This window comes from Podarcis liolepis, assembly GCF_965112155.1.
Source record: "Podarcis liolepis genome assembly, chromosome: 1".
Classification (NCBI taxonomy): domain Eukaryota; kingdom Metazoa; phylum Chordata; class Lepidosauria; order Squamata; family Lacertidae; genus Podarcis; species Podarcis liolepis.
In genome coordinates this window covers 61,924,344-61,945,260 of record NC_139554.1, presented here as the reverse complement: position 1 = coordinate 61,945,260, position 20,917 = coordinate 61,924,344, and the positions used below count along the sequence as shown (strand labels likewise).

General features: G+C 42.4%; 1 protein-coding gene across 5 annotated transcripts in view; it reads right to left on the bottom strand.

Annotated features, from left to right (window-relative positions):
- Nucleotides 1-20,917, bottom strand: part of LUZP2 (leucine zipper protein 2) — a 326,571-nt gene that overhangs the window by 112,743 nt on the left and 192,911 nt on the right. For all 5 annotated transcript variants that reach the window (XM_083464752.1, XM_083464751.1, XM_083464749.1 and 2 more), the window contains one exon: nt 19,442-19,504. In XM_083464752.1, the coding sequence (XP_083320878.1) occupies nt 19,442-19,504 (63 nt within the window). The remainder of the gene's footprint in view (nt 1-19,441; nt 19,505-20,917) is intronic.

The window sequence follows — 20,917 nt, the reverse complement described above, 5'->3', positions numbered from 1 at the left end:
CACAGGAAATATGTCAGTTGTCACTTTCAACTACTATTTAATAGCTATGTCAACAAATACAAGGAGTGCATACACATCATTTTGCTTGTGTATTTTAAGGCTGCAATCCTAAGCATATATATGGGGAAGTAAATCATATTGAAATCAAACTTCCATTTAAATGTAGCTGTGATCAGGATGCACAAGATTAAAATTAGCCAGGGGCTCTCTGTTGTTGCAGCTAACTTCAGGGAGAAAGGAGCGGGGAGAGAAATAAATAGCCATGTGGGTCCACAATTTGTGATACTTTGGGCCTGCATCACCAGAAGTTTCACAAGAATCAGAATTTAATCTCTTTTCATTTTAATCTTTGGAAATGAGAGGTGAAAGCAGGACCTATACCTGACTTCCTGAATCTTCAGTTGGATAATGAAAGCAGGGCATCCCAACCAATTCCACAAAAGAACACAGTGGGTTCTGACTGGTTGCTTTTTAAGAGACTAGGACTTTTTTCTGGTCATCCCTGATTGGCTATTGGGCTATTCTACCTCAAATGCTATTCTACCTTAAAAAAGCAGAGACATCACCTTGCCAACAAAGGTCCGTATAGTTAAAGCTATGGTTTCCCAGTAGTGATGTATGGAAGTGAGAGCTGGACCATAAAGAAGGCTGATCACTGAAGAATTGATGCTTTTGAATTATGGTGCTGGAGGAGACTCTTGAGAGTCCCATGGACTGCAAGAAGATCAAACCTATCCATTCTTAAGGAAATAAGCCGTGAGTGCTCACCGGAAGGACAAATCGTGAAGCTGAGGCTCCAATACTTTGGCCACCTCATGAGAAGAGAAGACTCCATGAAAAAGACCCTGATGTTGGGAAAGATGGAGGGCACAAGGAGAAGGGGACGACAGAGGATGATATGGTTGGACAGTGTTCTCGAAGCTACTAAACTGAGTTTGACCAAACTGCGGGAGGCAGTGGAAGACAGGAGTGCCTGGCGTGTTTTGGTCCATGGGGGTCATGAAGAGTCGGACACGACTAAACAACTAAACAACAACAACCTCAAATGTGCCCTTAAATGGTAGTAATGCCTCTTGCTTGTTGGCAAGGAGGATGGAGATATATTAGTGTGAGAGAGAGACTGTAGAAACCTCTGACATTTGTGTGGCTTGAAAGCAACCTACTATCTGTTGTTCCACCCACTCTTGCCTCTGTCACTCTCCACCATGGGCACGTGGCCTGTGGGATATCACCCAATAAGGAATGCAGCTCTCAGGCCTTTGATATGAAACAGAATGAAGGATAGTACAGTGCATCCTATTAAGGACATCAAAAGAAGGACTTAATGTAACAGGGTACACCTTAGGGTTGCCATATTTCTAATAGTGAAAATCTAAACAGAATAGTTGTTGAACATTTTTCCAATTTTCGCCCAGACACTGCTTCACACAACCCTGCAAAGCATTGGTGGAAATAGGAATATAATGGTATACAAGGAATCAAGTTATTGGAAAACAGCCATTACAGGTTTTTTTGTTTTGGGGTTTTGTTTTGTTTTTGGGGAAAAAAATAGATACAGGTAAGAAGGAAATAAGCAATAATGGAAAAAATATGAAGAGAAGGAACAAAGTTGATAAGAACAATGAAAATCAAAGCCTTTCTTCCCAAGAAAGGAAAAATATAAATTATCTGAGATCTTGTTTCCTGCTGTGATAAGAGTGCAGATTATCAATATGAAAAAAGCCAGTGAGAAAATATAGAAGTGACCTTGAATGCATATTGTAAAAAAGTTTCTTTTGTAGCTACAATCCATGTCGACAAAGAAATAAGTCCCATTGAAGTCAATACTTTTAAAAAACTTGATTTTAACATAGACAATTTAATGTAGATTTTATGTTCTTCGTAAGCAGCTCAGATGTTTTATTTACCATTAAGCCGTATACAAATTTCGCTAAATAAAATAAATAAATGGAGCTTTATCCCAAAGTGTTATATTATTTTAGCATGTTTCATGTCACATTTAAGGCTTCATTCCAACCCACCTGCCCTTTGTGCCAGGCTGGAAGCAGGGGGGGGGGGTATTCCTCTGCTCAGACCTCCGGGCTTCCGCTAACCTCTGCCCATCCTGTCCACAAAACATGCAGGCGGGCTGAAGTACCACTGGTGGGATCTTTGCTGGAAGTAGTGTGTGGAAAATTCCAAAACTGTGTGTTTTGTGGATTAGGGGAGGCTTAGTTGTCCTTGCCAAAGTACTGCTATCACTTGACCGCATCTGCCTAGTGGCTGTGCCAGGTCCAGTAATTTGCCTGCCCCAGTGGTACAGGGATTTGTCATCCACCCTGGCTGATGTGAGTGACAGGACTGAGATTGCATCAATTTGTCATACCCCATTGGCCAGGGTTTGTATTGTTATGTTAGAGAAGATAACACCACACTGTGTGGAAGAACTATAAGCTATAATCTTTTGCATTATGTTAATTATTTGTCTGCAGTTTTGTCAAATGGCTGCTAGAAATCTTTGTAGTAGAAGTAGCTGTATACTTCTGAGGAGGATTTTAAATGTTGTTTCATTTTGTTTCCCACAACAATTTTGAACACAGTTTGAATTGCAAATACCTAACTGGGAGGAGGGACTGATCTCCTAGCTGAATCCAATATTTCATCAGGACATTGCAACACAGAGAGCTTAACAGTCTCTGAGTATAATGGCACTAGCTAGAGGCTGCACAATGTCTTGTGCAACACATATGTTGGATTCAGCAGTTGTGCTCTTGAAAGAACAAGGTTCCATGAGCACAATGGCTATTGTGTTGTGACTGGCCTGACACAACTGGAATGCATTGCATTGGGGTTCAGCTGGCACTCTGCCAAGAGGCAGGTTAACTGATGCTTTTGCCCCAGAGGGTCTTGTGCCTTAATAAGTTTCAAATTACAGTGGTGCCCCGCAAGACGAATGCCTCGCAAGACGGAAAACTCGCTAGATGAAAGAGTTTTCCGTTTTGGAGGTGCTTCGCAAAACGAATCTCCTATGGGCTTGCTTCACAAGACGAAAATGTCTTGCGAGTTCCTGCGGGGTTTTTTCCCTCCCCCCCCTTTTTCTAAGCCGCTAAGCCGCTTATCAGCTGATCCGATAAGCCGCTAAAAGCCGCTAAAAGCCGCTAATAGCGCTAATCCGCTAATCCGTCAATGGGCTTGCTTCGCAAGACGAAAAAACCGCTAGACGAAGAGAATCACAGAACGGATTCTTTTCGTCTTGCGAGGCACCACTGTATAACAGTCGGTCAGAATACACAGCTATTATATAATTTAGTGGAACATAAAGAGGTCAACTTCTTTTGTAGGCATTCTATTAAAATCTGATGGCCACAGTTGTAAACCAATGAAGCTTTGGGATTACAGTGAATGTTCTTAGCTGGAATGTTTTGGCTGTAGAGAATATAATGCTCAGCACTGTTTAGGGGGTAGTCAGGCAGTCTTTGAGAGGAGGGAGCCGAGACATAACTTAAGCTGAAATCATGGAAAGCAGCAGTTCTATCTGCCTATCTCCCATTCCCACCACCCTTCTGAGTAACACCCCTCCCCACCTTCTCACTATATAGAAGGATCTGGCAACTTCTGTTTCAGTGTATCTGAAGAAGTGTGCATGCACACGAAAGCTCATACCAAGAACTAACTTAGTTGGTCTTTAAGGTGCTACTGGAAGGAATTTTTTTATTTTAGCAGTCAAGAAGGTCTGCAAAGAGGAAGAGACTCCAGTTGCAGTTTTTGGAAAGAGCTGAGGCCAGTGTGTCAGCCATTAACCTGAAGAAACAGAAAGTTCCCTCACTAGGAAGACATCTGGTGAAGACCCAGAAAGGCCTCAAAGGTAAGGGGGATGGGAAATTGGGTGGGTGGGACTTCCGGTGAAGTCTTCTAATTAGCCTGCAGAATGAAGCTAACAGGATAATTGGTATCAGTATAGCAACAGGAACTAGAGCAAGTGCACAACCATCTTTTTAAAGCAGTACAGCATTAACGTAAATGGAGCAACAGTAGTATTGATAAGTCGTTATTAAGCAAAGTATCACAACATATTCAACCTGCAAATAAATCTATCTTGTTATGTTATTTTAAGCTAAAATGAAAGTTATTTAGCTTTAACTTTCCAATCCTGGTCTTTTTCTCCCATTCTTATAGCCCACTACTTTAAGTGAGTACAGTGGTGCCTCGCAAGCCGAAATTAATTCGTTCCGCAAGTCTCTTCGTCTTGCGGTTTTTTCGTCTTGCGATGCACGGTTTCCCATAGGAATGCATTGAAAATCAATTAATGCGTTCCTAGGGAAACCGCCTTCAGACCAGGTCCGGGGACAGTCTGTCCCCGGACCTCTTCTGAAGGCTGGGGGGGGGGGGGACAAGGCCTTTTCTTCCCACCCCCAGCATTTTAAAAAACCCTGGGACAGCGGAGGACTTCTCCGCTGTCCGGGGCGATCTTAAAATGCTGGCGGACGGCATTTTAAAATCGCCCCGGACAGCGGAGGACTTCTCCGCTGTCCGGGGCGATTTAAAAGCCCCTGGGAAGGCAGGCAGGGGGGACAAAGACTTTCGCCCCCTGCCCGCCTTCAGAAGGTGTCCCCGCCCCCCGCCCCACTTCGGAACAGCTTTCCGAAGTGGGGCGGCTGGGGCAGGTGTCCCCGCCCCCCCTCCCCACTTCGGAACAGCTTTCCGAAGTGGGGCGGCTGGGGCAGGTGTCCCCGCCCCCCCCCGCCCCACTTCGGAACAGCTTTCCGAAGTGGGGCGGCTGGGGCAGGTGTCCCCGCCCCCCCTCCCCACTTCGGAACAGCTTTCCGAAGTGGGGCGGCTGGGGCAGGTGTCCCCGCCCCCCGCCCCACTTCGGAACAGCTTTCCGAAGTGGGGCGGCTGGGGCAGGTGTCCCCGCCCCCCACCCCACTTCGGAACAGCTTTCCGAAGTGGGGCGGCTGGGGCAGGTGTCCCCGCCCCCCCGCCCCACTTCGGAACAGCTTTCCGAATTGGGGCGGCTGGGGCAGGTGTCCCCGCCCCCCTCCCCACTTCGGAACAGCTTTCCGAAGTGGGGCGGCTGGGGCAGGTGTCCCCGCCCCCCCTCCCCACTTTGGAACAGCTTTCCGAAGTGGGGCGGCTGGGGCAGGTATCCCCGCCCCCCCTCCCGACCCCCAGCATTTTAAAACCTTCCCGGGACACGGGGAGATTTTAAAATGCTGGGGGTCGGCAGCGCTTCGCTCCCGACCCCCAGCATTTTAAAATCTCCCCGGGACAGGGGGAGATTTTAAAATGCTGGGGGTCGGCAGCTAACGCTTCGCTCCCGACCCCCAGCATTTTAAAATCTCCCCGGGACAGAGACTTCTCTGCTGTCCCTTGGAGATTTTAAAATGCTGGGGGTCGGCAGCGAACGCTTCGCTCCCGCCCGCCAGCATTTTAAGATCGCCCGGGGCAGGGGGGGGGAAGGCAGGCGGGGGGAGCAAAGACTTTTGCCCCCCGCCAGCCTTCAGAAGAGGTCCTCTTCTGAAGAGGTCCTCTTCTGAAGGCCGGCTGTGGGCGAAAGTCTTTGCTCCCGACCGCCAGCATTTCCCTATGGGCTTTCGTCTTGCGATGCAAGCCCATAGGGAAATTCGTCTTGCGAAGTGCCTCCAAAACAGAAAACCCTTTCGTCTTGCGGGTTTTCCGTCTTGCGAGGCATTCGTCTTGCGGGGTACCACTGTAAATGCATACAGAGCCATCCCCACCCTTCCTGGATTTTAATGATGGCAATGGGGAGATAAGACAGATAAGGAAAGCAGATACTCTTTAATATATGGTGTATTTGGCAGAGTTCCTGTGCATGATAATAATATAGTGGTGAGAATATTAAACCACAGCTGGCTGCATTCACTGTAAGTGGTCATAGTGAGGGTTGGCATCAATCATTTGAGCGATGGGGGAAACATTACCCTTTGTGTGGCCAGTGTCATTGCGTGACCAGGCGGTGACAGCCCCAGTCCCCAGGGATCATAAGGAAGGAATAAAGACTCTGACAACATTATATGGAATTAAAATTAGGCCACAACTTTATTAAACTTCTTCATATAGGAAGCCCTTGTCTTAGGCCGGGGGGAACTGGGGCTCATCAGGGTAAATGGGATAGGGGGGTGCTCTGCGAGATGTAAGTGTAGCAGGCAGCCAGGCCCATGTCCCCGCACACAGGGTAGTTCACTGACGACTTCTCAGTGTATGGCCTGTGACACCCATATATATAACCCCTTTAAGAGGGGACCCTGGAATCGCCTCTGCAGGGGGTGGAGTCACCACTTCATGCCCCCCCCTCAAATAGGGAAGAAAAGACTAAAGGATTCCACCCAAGGCCATAACCGCCAAAGTTGTGATGAATTGCTACGGGGAAGACAAAACCTGCCAATGCAGGGAAATTTATTCCCGGTCCTTCAACAGCAACCAGTCAAAGACCATAGCAGTGCCCACTAAACAGGAAGAAAAAGTTAACCTGCAAACAAGAAACATTAAACAAAGGAAAGGTAGGGAGGGTGAATCTCTATTGTCGGCTCCACCCCCTATTTATAAATGGGGCTGGCCCCACCTCCCAGCAAGAAACTTGATTACTGAGGCTGGTCGTGAACCTCCAAAAATTAACACTGAGAGGCAAGCCAGCGCCATTTCCCAGTAAGCTGCCTGGGAACTGTAGCACCATGCGCCATCCTGCAAAGGGCACCCACAATGTAAAGTGGGAGTGCTCATTATATGACTCAATCTGTGTATGGCACTGAATTTAGTTGTGTCTGGATTGAATCAGGATTTTCTTATACAGTGGTACCTCTTGTTGCAAACGGGATCCGTTCCGGAGGCCCCTTCGCAACGTGAAAAGCCCACAACTTGAAGTGCCGTATCTGCGCAGGTGTGGGCGCGATTTGGTGCTTGTGTGCATGCGCAAAGTGCGATTTAGTGCTACTGCGCATGTGGTGAAACCCAGAAGTAACCCTTTCCGGTACTTCCGGGTTGCCGCAGGACGCAACCTGAAAAAACGTAACATGAAGCAAACATAACATGAGATATGACTGTACTGTTCTGTTCTCAATGGAGAGAGACGGTACAGTAAGCTTATTGTCTGGCTTCCAGAATGGTGCGTCCTCTAAGTCTCCTATGACACCCTCACTCCCAGTTTCATGGTGACAGTCAAATCTAGTTGGTTACATGGTAATGTGACATTAGCACATTTATGGTATCTTCCTTGATTGGCTGAGGTCATTTTGGATTAGAAAAAACATGAAAGCAGCAGCAGGGAGGTAAATGGCAGTAAAAGCAGCTAACAAAAAAGGAGGAGGAGATAGTAGCTTTCCCTATTGTCCTTCACATGTGGGTTTTTGTCCTCATTTTAAAATCTGGGGATTATGAGAAATTTGGCCTTGTACCCTTTGCTGATGAATTTAGTTTTAGAAAAGGCAATAAGGATAGTAATGCAAATTGATGCAAGCACTGTGAGTTTTATCATGTAAGTCATTTGGCTGGTGGCACTGAGGAAAAATAAGTTAAAGAAAATGTTGACATGATTGAAAATAACTGATTTGAAGATTGAAATATTCATTAATCAGGCTGGATAAGGCTTTATAAAGGTAAAATGGAAGGTACTTGAAATGTAAATTAATTTGAGCTGAATAATTATACATGTTAAATAGGTAGTTTTAGGCTTCTTGAAGTGTTAATATTTGGGACTAATGAACTGTAAAACGATGATGGGGGAAGAAATTCAAATAAATGGAAATCTCCGTTTGCTGCTTTTCTTACTGAAATCTAAGCATGCTTCTAGAATTTTAGGTAGTACCTTGCAGCAGTTTCGCTCATAGCACACTCTCTCAACCTCTACCCATCATGGGTAATATGAGCTAGCTGAGAGTACAGGGTGTGCCTAAGGCATATTTGTGGGTAGGTGGGGAGGTGCCTGGTTCCTTAAAGGAGTGTGACTACTCCTAAATATGACCTCCTTGGTCCTTGAAGTACTTGGCATCATCCACCCATGCACAAATGCCCTTTTTGAGTACAGTGGTACCTCTACTTTTGAGCACCTCTGGTTACGTATCCTTTGGCATACACACGTGGCAAACCTGGAAGTATTTTTCTGGGTTTCGCCGCGCGCACATGCGCAGAACAGCCACCTCCGGTTGTAAAAACCTCAGGATCTGACTGGAGCTCCAGAACAGATCCCTTCCACAACTGGAGGTACCACTGTAAAGTGCTTGAGAGAATAGTGACAGTTCAGCTGCAGAACGGATTATCTTGACAAATTTCAGTCTGGGTTGAGGCCTGGATGAATCAGCCTTGGTCACCCTGATGGATGAAAAAGTGGCGTAGCGTGGGTTGCCAGTGCCCAGGGAAGGCAAGTATTTTGCACCCCCTAACCCATGCTCATTAATTGTTCCTCATCATCCTGGAAAAAAGTGACAAGTGGGGTGTTCTGTCCTGTGCCTGCTGTTGTTCAATATCTTTATAAGTAACTTAGATGAAGGAATTGATACTCATCAAATCTGCAGCTGACACCAAACTGGGATATATGTATTATATTAGGGGACATTGCACACACGCACGTATATGGTGAAATTATATAAAAATACATATCTTATGAGAAGTACACACAATGTACTTTGTGGGGGGGAGCAGAATGCAAACTGGGAAATTGGCTAACTGAATTTAAAACTTAAAAAAAAAATGAAATTGAGAGAAACAGGAATTGACACAACTGTCACTCCTTAGCATACTCCCACACACACCAATTACCTCAGAAAATGCATATGAACATTCTGTGACTCATGACAATTCAGATGCTAACGTAGTTCATTAAACAATCAGGAGATTTTAAATGAAATAGGGTCACATACTCTTAAGTTACCATTTAAAAATGTATTGAATGTCAACTGTATCTGTTATTGGCCTAAAACAGAAGGTATAGCAACACCACATTTTCTTGTGATTTTCACATCACTAGAATCCACTACCATATTTTTAAAGCAGCTACAATGAAACAACTGTAACCGATTCCAGAATCTCTTATATAGAGTCTCTGAGGTAAAGGTACCCCTGACCGTCCAGTTGCGGATGACTCTGGGGTTGCGGCGCTCATCTCGCTCTATAGGCCGAGGGAGCCAGCGTTTGTCTGCAGACAGCTTCTGGGTCATGTGGCCAGCATGACTAAGCCACTTCTGGCGAACCAGAGCAGCGCACGGAAATGCCATTTACCTTTCCGCCAGAATGGTACCTATTTATTTACTTGAACTTCTTGACGTGCTTCCAGACTGCTAGGTTGGCAGGAGGTGGGACTGAGCAACGGGAGCTCACCCCGTTGAGGCGATTCGAACCGCCAACCTTCCCATTGGCAAGCCCTAGGCTCTGTGGTTTTTAGACCACAGCGCCACCCGCATCCCTCTCTATAGAGTCTCTGAAACTGAGTACAAAACATTAAGTGTGAGCTGATTATTTATCTTACAGCTGGTACGTCCAAGGATTTAATCTTGAGATGCATGAGGTAATTTCATATACCGTTTAAACCAAATAATCCATGCTTTGTATATCATCTTTGTAGAAGAGAGCATAAGGAGAAAGGTTATCTGTGTTAATGGCTCAAATGTCAGTGCTTCCTTTAATCCATCCTTCACTGGTTACATGTTTGACTTTGTTCTGCTTGAACTATGGGACTGTACTGCCTGTAACCCAACTTTCCAAATGAATCTGTGCTCCTTTTATCACTTCCCTAATTATGTAGCAAGCCTGACACACAAAATCTTCTACAAGATTTTCAAGCAACCCCGCTAGCTCTGATTCACATTTTATAATCTCACTTCTTTGGCACACTTAAGACTTCTTTGATTCCTTAAGAATATCTGCATTCCCCCCCCCCCCCCATTGTTGATGGAAATGTTTTCAGCAGTGATCGCAAACTGTAGTCTGCTGGCCATGAATTCCATTCAGGTGTACTGTGGAAAGGTTGCAGAAAGGTAGATAATATACATACTTGGACCTGCACTTACATTTCTTTTCCTGGCATTCATTTTTGGCCTGGACTGGATTTATCAAATAGGTTAACAATGTCCTGACCTAGGGCTCATGTTTTTCAAAATCTGGCTTTGCTATACAGTCTACCATTCAATCCCGCCACCCTTAAAATATTACCAGTTAAAGGGTCCCTTTTCAGAATCCTGGCCAATACACCACTGTTTTGGATTACAATACTGGTACCTCAAAAATAAAAAAATTAAGTGGTCTGCTAAGACAACCAGCAATGTTCAAGTAGTGCAAATTTTATGAACTGTTGCAATAGGGGAACTCACCTGTCTAACTATGCAGTTGGTAATACAATCCATATAACAATAACCATTTCCCGTATTTTCCCTCTTTTGCCTTTGGTCCTTACATTTTTTAAAAACAGATGCTGACAAAGGCATGTGGCACTCCTAGACTCCCAATGGCATGAAATTCTGCTCATACAATTGAACTTTTCCTTCCTCTTCTCTTCCCTTTAGCCCTTCATACATCAGTAAAATCTGCTCTGCCAAGTTGGGGGACATTTTGGACAAAATGTTTGGGCATGGATCAGAGTTGTAAGTAACTTGTATGTTGTGCAAAGAACATTCAAGTGTCTTGACTCATAAAAGTCAAACTGTATTACCCTGATCAATAGACAACAGGATCTAGCAGGTAGGCGTGATTGTTCCAGTGCAGATATTCCAGCAGCATAACTTAAATGAGGGCTCGATGAGTCACATTTGAAAAGCCCCTTTCCTACACAATAATCCATTCTGTACAAATGAGAGCTGGGACACATGCTTTTTCCATTGTGGAAACAGCTCTACATGTGAGCTGATACCATATGCTGAGGTAATTAAACTGCCATTATGAACATCACTAAGAGCAAGCACTCAAGAGTAGTACTTAGCAGAGTCACATGGTCATCTCAACATGTGTGACCAATGGATCCCAATGGCATGCAGCTTACAGTGCCAGAGCTATTTATATGACCTTAGATATATTGTTTTCCATCACACTTATATATTAGAACATACAGAGAAACAGAAACTTCAGCAACAGCTTTTCTAGTTTTTTTATGCATTTAGATTATTCTAACTATAAAAGTGTTACTGTCACTGGGAATTTCTCTGCCCCCACCTCTCATCGTTAGCTATTTTACACTGGGAAAATGTACACTGTGTACAGGAAAATACATAATGCAGTGATGGCACATCATACATTGTATTTACCTAAACATTACAAGGAAGAGGTCAAAAGAGATATGAAGCAGTGGCAGTCTAGTTAATCCCTTACTGTGTTAAGTGCTGTCAAAAATGCAATGCATACTCTAAGATTTTTTGAAAGGTATGTCTATGCCTGGAATCCTGAGGTTTAGCAATGACATGTGGTTGTCTTAAATCATGGGAATGTTCTTTTCATAAATAAAACATTAATAACACAATGTGAATAATAAGTTTCAAGGAACTTCCACACATATATAAAGGTAAAGGGACCCCTGACCATTAGGTCAAGTCGTGACAGACTCTGGGGTTGCGGCGCTCATTTCGCTTTATTGGCCGAGGGAGCCGGCATACAGCTTCTGGGTCATGTGGCCAGCATGACTAAGCCACTTCTGGCGAACCAGAGCAGTGCACAGAAATGCTGTTTACCTTCCGGCTGGAGCAGTACTTATTTATCTACTTGCACTTTGACGTGTTTTCGAACTGCTAGGTTGGCTGGAGCAGGGACCAAGCAACGGGAGCTCACCTCGTCGTGGGGATTCGAACTGCCGACCTTCTGATCGGCAAGTCCTAGGCTCTGTGGTTTAACCCACAGCACCACCTGTGTCCCTCTACACATATACAGTGGTGCCTCGCAAGATGAAAAGAATCCGTTCTGTGATTCTCTTCGTCTAGCGGTTTTTTCGTCTTGTGAAGCAAGCCCATTGACGGATTAGCGGATTAGCACTATTAGCGGCTTTTAGCAGCTTATCTGCTGATCGGATAAGCTGATAAGCGGCTTAGAAAAGGGGGGGGAGGGGAAAAAACCAGCAGGAACTCGCAAGACATTGTCGTCTTGCGATGCAAGCCCATAGGAAATTCGTTTTGCGAAGCACCTCCAAAACGGAAAACTCTTTCGTCTAGCGAGTTTTCCGTCTTGCGAGGCAATCGTCTTGCGGGGCACCACTGTATACTGACCCTCTTAGGTGAGGCTTGTAAATGGTCAATCACTTACCTGTGGTGAATAACATGGCATCCAGGCAAACAGGAAAGCTTTTAGAAATAGGGAGGCTGTTGGTTCCTTCTCTCTTTTTGACTCTCATTCCTTCATTTAAACGTCGTCCCAATGTGCCACAAATGCCCAATACAATGTGGGATGCGTTTTAATGGGTAGGAGAGGATATATTACAGTACTTGCAATTAATTGCTCAAGACACCCATGTGTGTGGGTTGAACATCCCACCTTTGACAGCAAAATGCAAAGCATAGGAGTTATGCTTGTTTTGAGCAAGCCCAGCTATGATGTAAGTTGGCTCTCCCTTTCTTACCCACTTAACAAAGAATCAGACAACAACTTGGGAAGTAAGTTTAAAAATATAATTTGCTTAGTTATAACCTTGCATTGGTTCACACCAATAGCAGCAATAAAAACTATGCAGCTAAATACTTACATTTACAGTATAAGCAGCCTCAGGCCACGGGCGTAGCCAGGGGGGGCAATCAATAAAAAGACTTAACTAAGGTTCTTGCCCCCTAACATGAAGCCTGTTCCCCCCTCCCCCAACATAAATCCTGGCTATACCCATGCCATGCCTCAGGCATTTGCCTGTGCTGGACCAAGCAGAGGCATGTCTCCATTGCTGATGAAGAAGAGAGAGGGAGGAGAAGGAAGTACTATATGGTCCTTCCTCTTCAGGAGAGGAGGGGAAATGACATCACACAGAGCTCTCTCAACCAATTGTATTTCTATGGTCTGAGTATCTGCCTATCAGCAGTATAGCTCTGTGAACTTAGCCCCTTCTCATGCTAACTAGCAAGAATATCTATTTGTTAGGTTTGGCTGCTAATCTCCCACATATAGATAGGCGAGATAGTAAACATTTTAATGGGCTAGTAATTTCTATGGATTTATTTGCAAGATCATGTGCTGTCTTGATTTATCCTGATTTATCCTGCCCCACAAGTCTCCATAAAGCAAGTTATGAGTCTGTAAAGGGCACATGTATGGACCTATAGCTATATTCATGTGGTTGTTTCATGCAGCTGGTGACCTCTATGCATGGAAAAGAAAATCTGAAAGGCTTGTCACAAGACCAAGAAAATTCTCCACTAAATTATCTTGAAGAGGTCCTCTGGAGAAAAAAAGCAGATCTTTCCTACAGTTCATTTTATTCTGTGTTTTTAACTTGTTTTGTAACTCAGTACAAAGAGAGACTCAAGTGCTCCCTTAATTCTTCTTTCCAGAAACTCTGACATTTATATCTTTCTACCTTAATAATAATAGTTTGGTGACCCATTTCTATAAGCTATTATATTGACAAAGAGGTTCACAGGGTCCTGCTGTGCCTATTCAGCTCGGTTGCTATGGGAAAATATTTACTGCTTTTTACAGATGTAGGAACCTAATCTAACCTCAGCTCAAATCCCGTCAGTGACATTGCTGCACTCACCACAGTTGTGTTGTGCAGCAATTCCACTTGGCTACCAGCCTCAGAAAGCCTCCTAATTGACCAGTTGACCTGGTTCCCAAGGCTACTCTGGGCACCAGATTTCTTTTTACATCCTGCTCACCCGCTTGTGCTGTTTAGCAATGGAGCTGCAGCACTGTGAACCCTCAGCTGGGCTCTATTTTCCTCTTTCCCAGTCTATTGCACGGATAACAAATGGCAAGGTGGAGGAGATTGCCTCATTCATTCTCCAAGTGGTGTTTTGCTTTCCTCATTTGGAAGGGCAGAGTCCATAGACATGTTGTGAATGTTGTTGTTTTTAAACAAGCATAGAACATACATGCATCTGGAAGAGCTGCTAAGAGGCATCCTAAGGGGCTTTCACTGGCTCTAGAGCTGGTATCAGAATTGGAAGACCAGTCCAATGTTCTGGAATAAAAAGAAGTTGAATTGGACGTAGGTGGCTCAAGGAGAAAACCATTTAAAACTTCTCCCATACAAACTTTCCCATAGCACCTGCAATGTAGAGAGAAAACTCTGCTCAATGTATCTTCCATTCATTTCAGTGGGGCTCACCTTTTAGTCAGCCTGCAAAAGATTGCAGGCAAGACATGCTGTACTGGTCATACTTTTCTATCACTAGCCTTCTGGGCTTTTTTTTTTTTTTAATTATAGTTTACATTTTAATTTTAAATTGAATGTTAAATTGTATGTTTAATTTTGTGTTCCTCATTGGAAAGCATCTGAAAAGGAAACCTATCTGTATATATAGTATAAATATAAATAAACTATAGATAGGCCAGAGTTCTTAGCTTGCATCGTATGCCTGCCTACAAGTATCTTTGGCAAGCAGCCTTTAAAAATTATATATAGGAAACTCTTTCAGGCAGAATCAATGCAATTCATCACAAAGATTTTGCCGGTACCATTAATCCCACATAAGCAATTTTTTCTATTTCCTTTAATGTAAGGATTGCTTTTCACTTACATTAACTATGGGGTGAAAAATGTAATAAGTTTTTTCTACAACTTTGTGAGAGTTTGTTCTTTTTTAAAACCAAAACTATATCCGCCGACGCTGGAAAATGGCATGCTAGGATTTTTTAATTACAACAATATTTGATCTTATTTGAGTTCCTCAGGTCTTTGTCTCAGGATTAACTGAACCAGTTGTCTGTTTTGAAGGTGATAGGTAAGATCAGTGCTTTTTTCTGGGGGGACGCAAGGGGACGCATACACCCAAATGTTTTGTGAATCTTTGTACTTTTGTCCATTTAATGTATTTCTTTTTCGCGATTTGAACTATAAAATGGTGGTTTTCTTGAGTCAAAATGAGTACTCCTAAGCATTTTTTAGAAAAAAGCACTGGGTAAGATAAATGACTCATTGATCCTGTGCTGTGGTTGATTTCAGAGAAAAGAGGGTGAACCTACCCATCACTTTTGTGTTGCCCCCTTCCCATTGAGATACAAAAAGATATAACTAGCATCAGTATAACAAACTGGTTCAGGCAGCTTCAACTCCCACCCCACCACTCAAACCTAAGGGATTCTAGGCTGTACTCTGCTAGCAGCAGGTTTTGGACATCAAGATGGAGATATGGCACCCTTTTGTGTTCAGCTGTTTGCCTGGAATATTTATTAACAGGTCCTGAAGAATCCAAGAACGACATCTATATGTTTACACATGCATTTCCTTGGGAACTGCTTATATTTTCTATTCCCATTTCTATTTAAACTTTGCTTGATTGCATTGCAAACAGCACTTTTAATTTAATTTAATTTAATTTACTACATAGCGGTAAGGCCCAGCATGTCAAACAATATGATCTTTTTTTTTCTTTTTCTTTTTAAAAGCAAGTATCTGGTAGGTACACTCCTGGTGACACATGTTTTAATAAGAATTAAAATCAACCTTTTAAACTTTAGTTTGATTTTGCAAATGGAGCCTTGCAGTCAGATCCAGCTATGCTATAACTCCCACTAAGAAACCTACCACAGCTATATGCACCAACCATGGTATTACTATTATTACTATTACTATTAAATATATTATCTACCCTTCACCAGCAAGTTCCAGGGTGGGTTACAACAATTAAAGAGTGGGGAATTAAACAGATTACAGCCACAAGAATAGAGGAGGCTCTGAAAGCACACATATCAGATGTCAAAGGTCAGGGAAAAGAACCTACCCAAAGTGAATTTAACCCACGACCTCACAGCACATATGGGTTTTAGTCAGCCATTGCTTACTTTTAGCCCCTCTCCCATGGGTTGAGCTGGTTGGGTGCCTACTGATACGGTGTACTCAGATCACCAGGCATTGGCTTTTAGCACAACCATAGTTTCCTTTGAGTTTTGATTCAGTGGCCACCCATAGCATGACCACTAAAGTTTGACTGTCAGTATGACTCAAGGCTTTTCATCAGCAAACCTTGTGAGACTGCGTTGCACATACAGTGGAACTTAATTCATTCTGGAGGTCTGTTCTTAACCTGAAACTGTTCTTAACCTGAAGCACCACTTTAGCTAATGGGGCCTCTCGCTGCCACTGCACGATTTCTATTCTTATCCTGAAGCAAAGTTCTGAACGCGAGGTAATATTTCTGGGTTAGCGGAGTCTGTAACCTGAAGCGTATGTAACCTGAAGCGTATATAACCCGAGGTACCACTGTATAAACAACCAAATCATCTCCCCGTTCAATTTCCAACAGAAAAGGGTATTCTTTTGATCCCTTGTGAACAATCATAACATGGAATTTTTTTTTTGCTTCCTTGGGGTTATTAAAGGTGGTAAAGCTAAACTTCCCAAGCTTACAGAAAAGTATGACCACAGAGTTAGCAGTGCATCCAGGCGACAAGGATGTTTACAAAAAGGCCAGCGCTTTGCATTTTTGTTCACTGAAACATGCTGATGAAAGCATTGTGAAGTTCCAGTCTTGTTTAAAGAATAGCATTCATCAAAATTCATTAGGCACCGCTAAGCGTTTAGGTGAACCGATGCAGGCAGTCCCAAAGCAGCCATAAGCTTCCATTTCATACCTTTTATTTTTATGCGTCTTTTAAAGCGTTTTATGTGAAAGGAGAACATAGATTTTTGTATGACTCCCCAAGAGACATTTTAGCGCATTTCCCATCCCAAAGAGGCTTGAGAGATTGCAGGTAGAAAATGAAATTGTCTCGCAGGAGCTGGTGGGTGACAAATGCTTCAACCAAGCTGATATATAACATAAAGTGGCAGAGAAGATCAAAGCTCTTTATGCTACCAGGGATCAAATACTTCACACAGCTGGAGGAGCTGCAAACCCCAAAATGTGCTAAAATGATATCCAATGGTTTGAAGAAACCTAAATTGAGTTATTTCTTAATATCACCTTTACCTGAAAACAGGCAGCTTAAAAACGACGAAATATAATGCAGGTATTTTTGGTGTTTATGATACTAACTCTGTAGAGATGGGGAAGAATTTTGTTTCTTTTGCATTTTAATGTGAACCTACCTAATTTGTGTTTCCCAAACCAAAATGGAGTTATCCTTTGAAATTTGCACTGCTGTGATTTTGGAGATGCTGTTCTCCATCCAAATGCATGTGTACATATAGGCATATATTGGGGGACAGTGTGTATTTTAGTGAAAATAGTACAAGAGTGCCTGTATATTCCTGCCTGATCACTAAGGTCTGCAAGTGAGGCCCTCTGGGGCATACTACAGCCTGCAGAAACCCATTTGGCAGTGACTAGGGAGAGGGCTTTTCTCTATTGTAATGCCCACCCTGTGTCATTTGCATCCCCTCTGAAGTGAGTCAGGAGCCAGTGGTGATATGCTTCTGGCACATATTTATTCACTCATTCCTCTCAACTGCTCCACCAAGTTACTTGCAAATGCTATATTGCATTCACTCATGTACTGAGCTTTTTTCATGGATTTTTATTTTAGATTATTTTAAACCACCTTGACTTTTTTTTTAAAAAAAAGCTGCCAGATAAATGATTTTGATACAGTAAATGATGTTAGGGAAAATCTCTTGCAAAAATGTGTATCTTAGGAGAAAAGCATGCCAACTGCATATGAATTTCCATGTGAACCTAAAATAAAATTTCTGATGCAGAAATGTGGAGAACTGACTGGAAAAAAATGAAAGAGAGAGGGAGAGAGGGAGAAACCAAAATTGTAAGATTTATCCATCTCCTCATTTACAACTTTAAAGATGGCTTAAAACTGTTTTGTTTAAATGTGCTTTTTTTCATTGACCAATTCACAGAATTTTGTTCCCGATGCTCCTGCTTTTCACAAGTTTTTGCACTGATTTTATTGTTATTATTTTACTGTGTTTGTGACTCACTTTGAGCATCTCACGGGGGGGGGGAATTGTGTATAAATATTTATACAAAAATAAATAAATCAGCAAAACATAGCCACTTCTTCAAAAAAGGAGCGGATTCACAAGCCTACTGTAAATGCCCTTAAACGGTTAGACAACAACTTCTCACAAAGAACATCTCACCACAGAGCTGGTGAATTATTTGGATTTGGTCTTAATAGAACTTGATTGCTTTGAGAAACACTGTTTATTCATACACTCAAAGAAATGAATCACTGAACTCAGTGGAACTTACCTCTGAGTAGGATTGTGCTGGGAATTTGATGTAATATAAGCAAAACCAGATAGTTCCCATTTTCAATTGTACATTCTTTCTTTCTCTCTTGTTTTTTGAAAGACAACAGAACCTGTTTAGGGTTGCCATACGTCTGGAATTTCTCGGACATATTCAGAATACTGTAGTCGGCAGTAGTGTCAGGACAGAAATCAGATATATATATATATATATATATATATATGTGTGTGTGTGTGTGTGTGTGTGTGTGTGCGCGCGCGTGTCCAGGGAAGTCTGGACGTATGGCAACCCCATGTTGGCAGGGTCGTTTGTGCCATTTACCAAAATAAAAACTCAAAAATGTCATTTTTTGCAAATTTGCAAAACTTTTCTGGCAGGCTTTTCACTGTTTGAAATATGGCAACCCTATCGAGAATCAGTCTTACTACAGAGAATTTCAAATACTTGTTTCCTCCTGTTTCAGATCATATAGTTAAAAATCCATTATTATATCTAAGCCATAAGAAAACCATTCACTAAAATGTGAATTTAAGGCAAACAGACATAGTTATTTCTGAATGTTCATTTTTCAGTCAGGGCAGGGACAAAGAACCCAGGACAAGAAAAACCAGTGGGGGAAAAATGCAGATTTCATAAAAAGAACAAGCAGACAGGAGTTTGGAACAGGCATGTTATCATAACAGGGAAAACCTGGGAAACGCAGGCTTACCAAAAATACAAGTCACCAGAAAATAATCAGATATCAGAAGCATGCCAGATTAGCACTAAAACTCCAGGACAGAATTAACAACAAGGCAGGTGGGATAGAGTGGGGATGGCTAACCTGTTGGCCTACAAATGCTGCTGGACTACAACTCCCAACACTTGGCAGCCCCTTGGATACAGGTTCCAAACTTCAGGCCTTGAACACAAGATAGAATGTTGCACAATATATCATTAAGGGGTTAACTGGAGTCAGCAAAGACTATTTCCCTAGAATGGGGCCAGGTTGCTCAAAGGAACAAGGTGTAAAAATATGGCAGAATAGGAACTGGGTATTGTAAATACCCCAGGCATCCAATCTCTGTAACTTTTTATTTAATTCCACAGAAACAAATACAGATAACTAATATACAGTAATTGTACACTATCATTAATGATGTACATATTTTAGGTATGTTTCTGACAGCTAAGGATCCTCTTACCTCGTTTTGAAGATCCCTGATCATTTTGCTCTTCCTTTCCATTTCAGTCTTCAAAAAGTTAATCTAAAAATGAAAAATAACCTATTAACTGATTGCCATAAATTCACCCAAAAACTCCCAAGAGAGAGGCATCTTATACTTTTTATAGATCAACTTTTACCTGCGTACCTTTCAGAAAGGGGATTCTTCTCTGTCCGCCCAAGCACTATTAACACTCTTTGATGAAACATTGGAAGAAGTCCTATATAACAACTTGGGCTACTTTTAGTGATAACAAGGTTGAAGATGGCTAGGCAGCAGAAAAAGGAAACTGGAATGTATGGCAGAATTTGGCAGGTGTCTCCCTCAGAAAAACTTGCATAATAAATGGATGAGCATTAGTTAAACAGGATAAATTCTGGAGCATTTGGTTCTCATTCTTAATCATTCTCTAGGTTGGGTGGGGAGGTAGAAGTGAGAGTAATTCCGTTTGGAAAGATGCTTTACCTTGAGGAGATTATAGTGGATATATTATACTATGATCCCAGAATACAATGCAAGACTATATTTTCTGTTGTAAATAACACAGGCATGGACAAAACACAACACATTGCTGTTTTTTTCTGGGGACTATACTACTTCAGGACATATTTGAGAGCACACATTGAAATGATCCATTTTTTTTAAAAAAAGAAAACCTTTCTACACAGGGAAGGCTACTTTAGCAGATCAGAGTGTTTTGACTAGAAATCTTTCTTCTGACACTCCAACTTTCCTGATGGGGACAATTTTATCACTTTTCACATCATCTTATCCCTTTTTCAGAATGTTGTTTTTCTCCCTTTATTCCAGTCCTACCTATATAACTAGCATCTAAATAGCCTACAAAATTACTAGAGTTGAATGTGAGAAAAACAAACAAACCCTAATGCTGTGCCAAAATCTGTCCTCCAGTTTCTTGAAAGTCCCCCCCCACACACACACTTTTTCTGTCTCATTCTTGGGTCAATCAATAATTTCTTTAGACTATCCATGGATGCAGAATTTTTAGCTTATTTTATCACTGTGAGCCCCAAAGGATAAATGTGATTTTTTCTTCCAGCAAGCATTTCTTGGGGAGTCATTCCTTTAAAAAATAATAATGCAAAGCCCCATGGGAGGAGTTGCCTCTTGTTATGTTCCCCTGGACTGTAACTGAAGTCTGGGGACCAGGGCTGCAGAGTTCACACCACTGGTGGTATCATTTGTAAAATGAAATTCCGTAAATAACATTCACAAAGTCACTTTCAAGCAAGGTAAGTGCATCAAAAACTCTGCACCACAATGAAGAGAACTTCTCTTAATTTTCTCTCCCTTTTGATCTTTTTGAATGCAATTTGTTTTTTCATTACTTGATGGGAAATCTTTGGAATAACATCTCAGACTTAACTCTCCATTGCCTTAATGTGCTCAGACTAAAAGAGATCCATTATTTCAGAAAAAATAAAAAATAAAAAC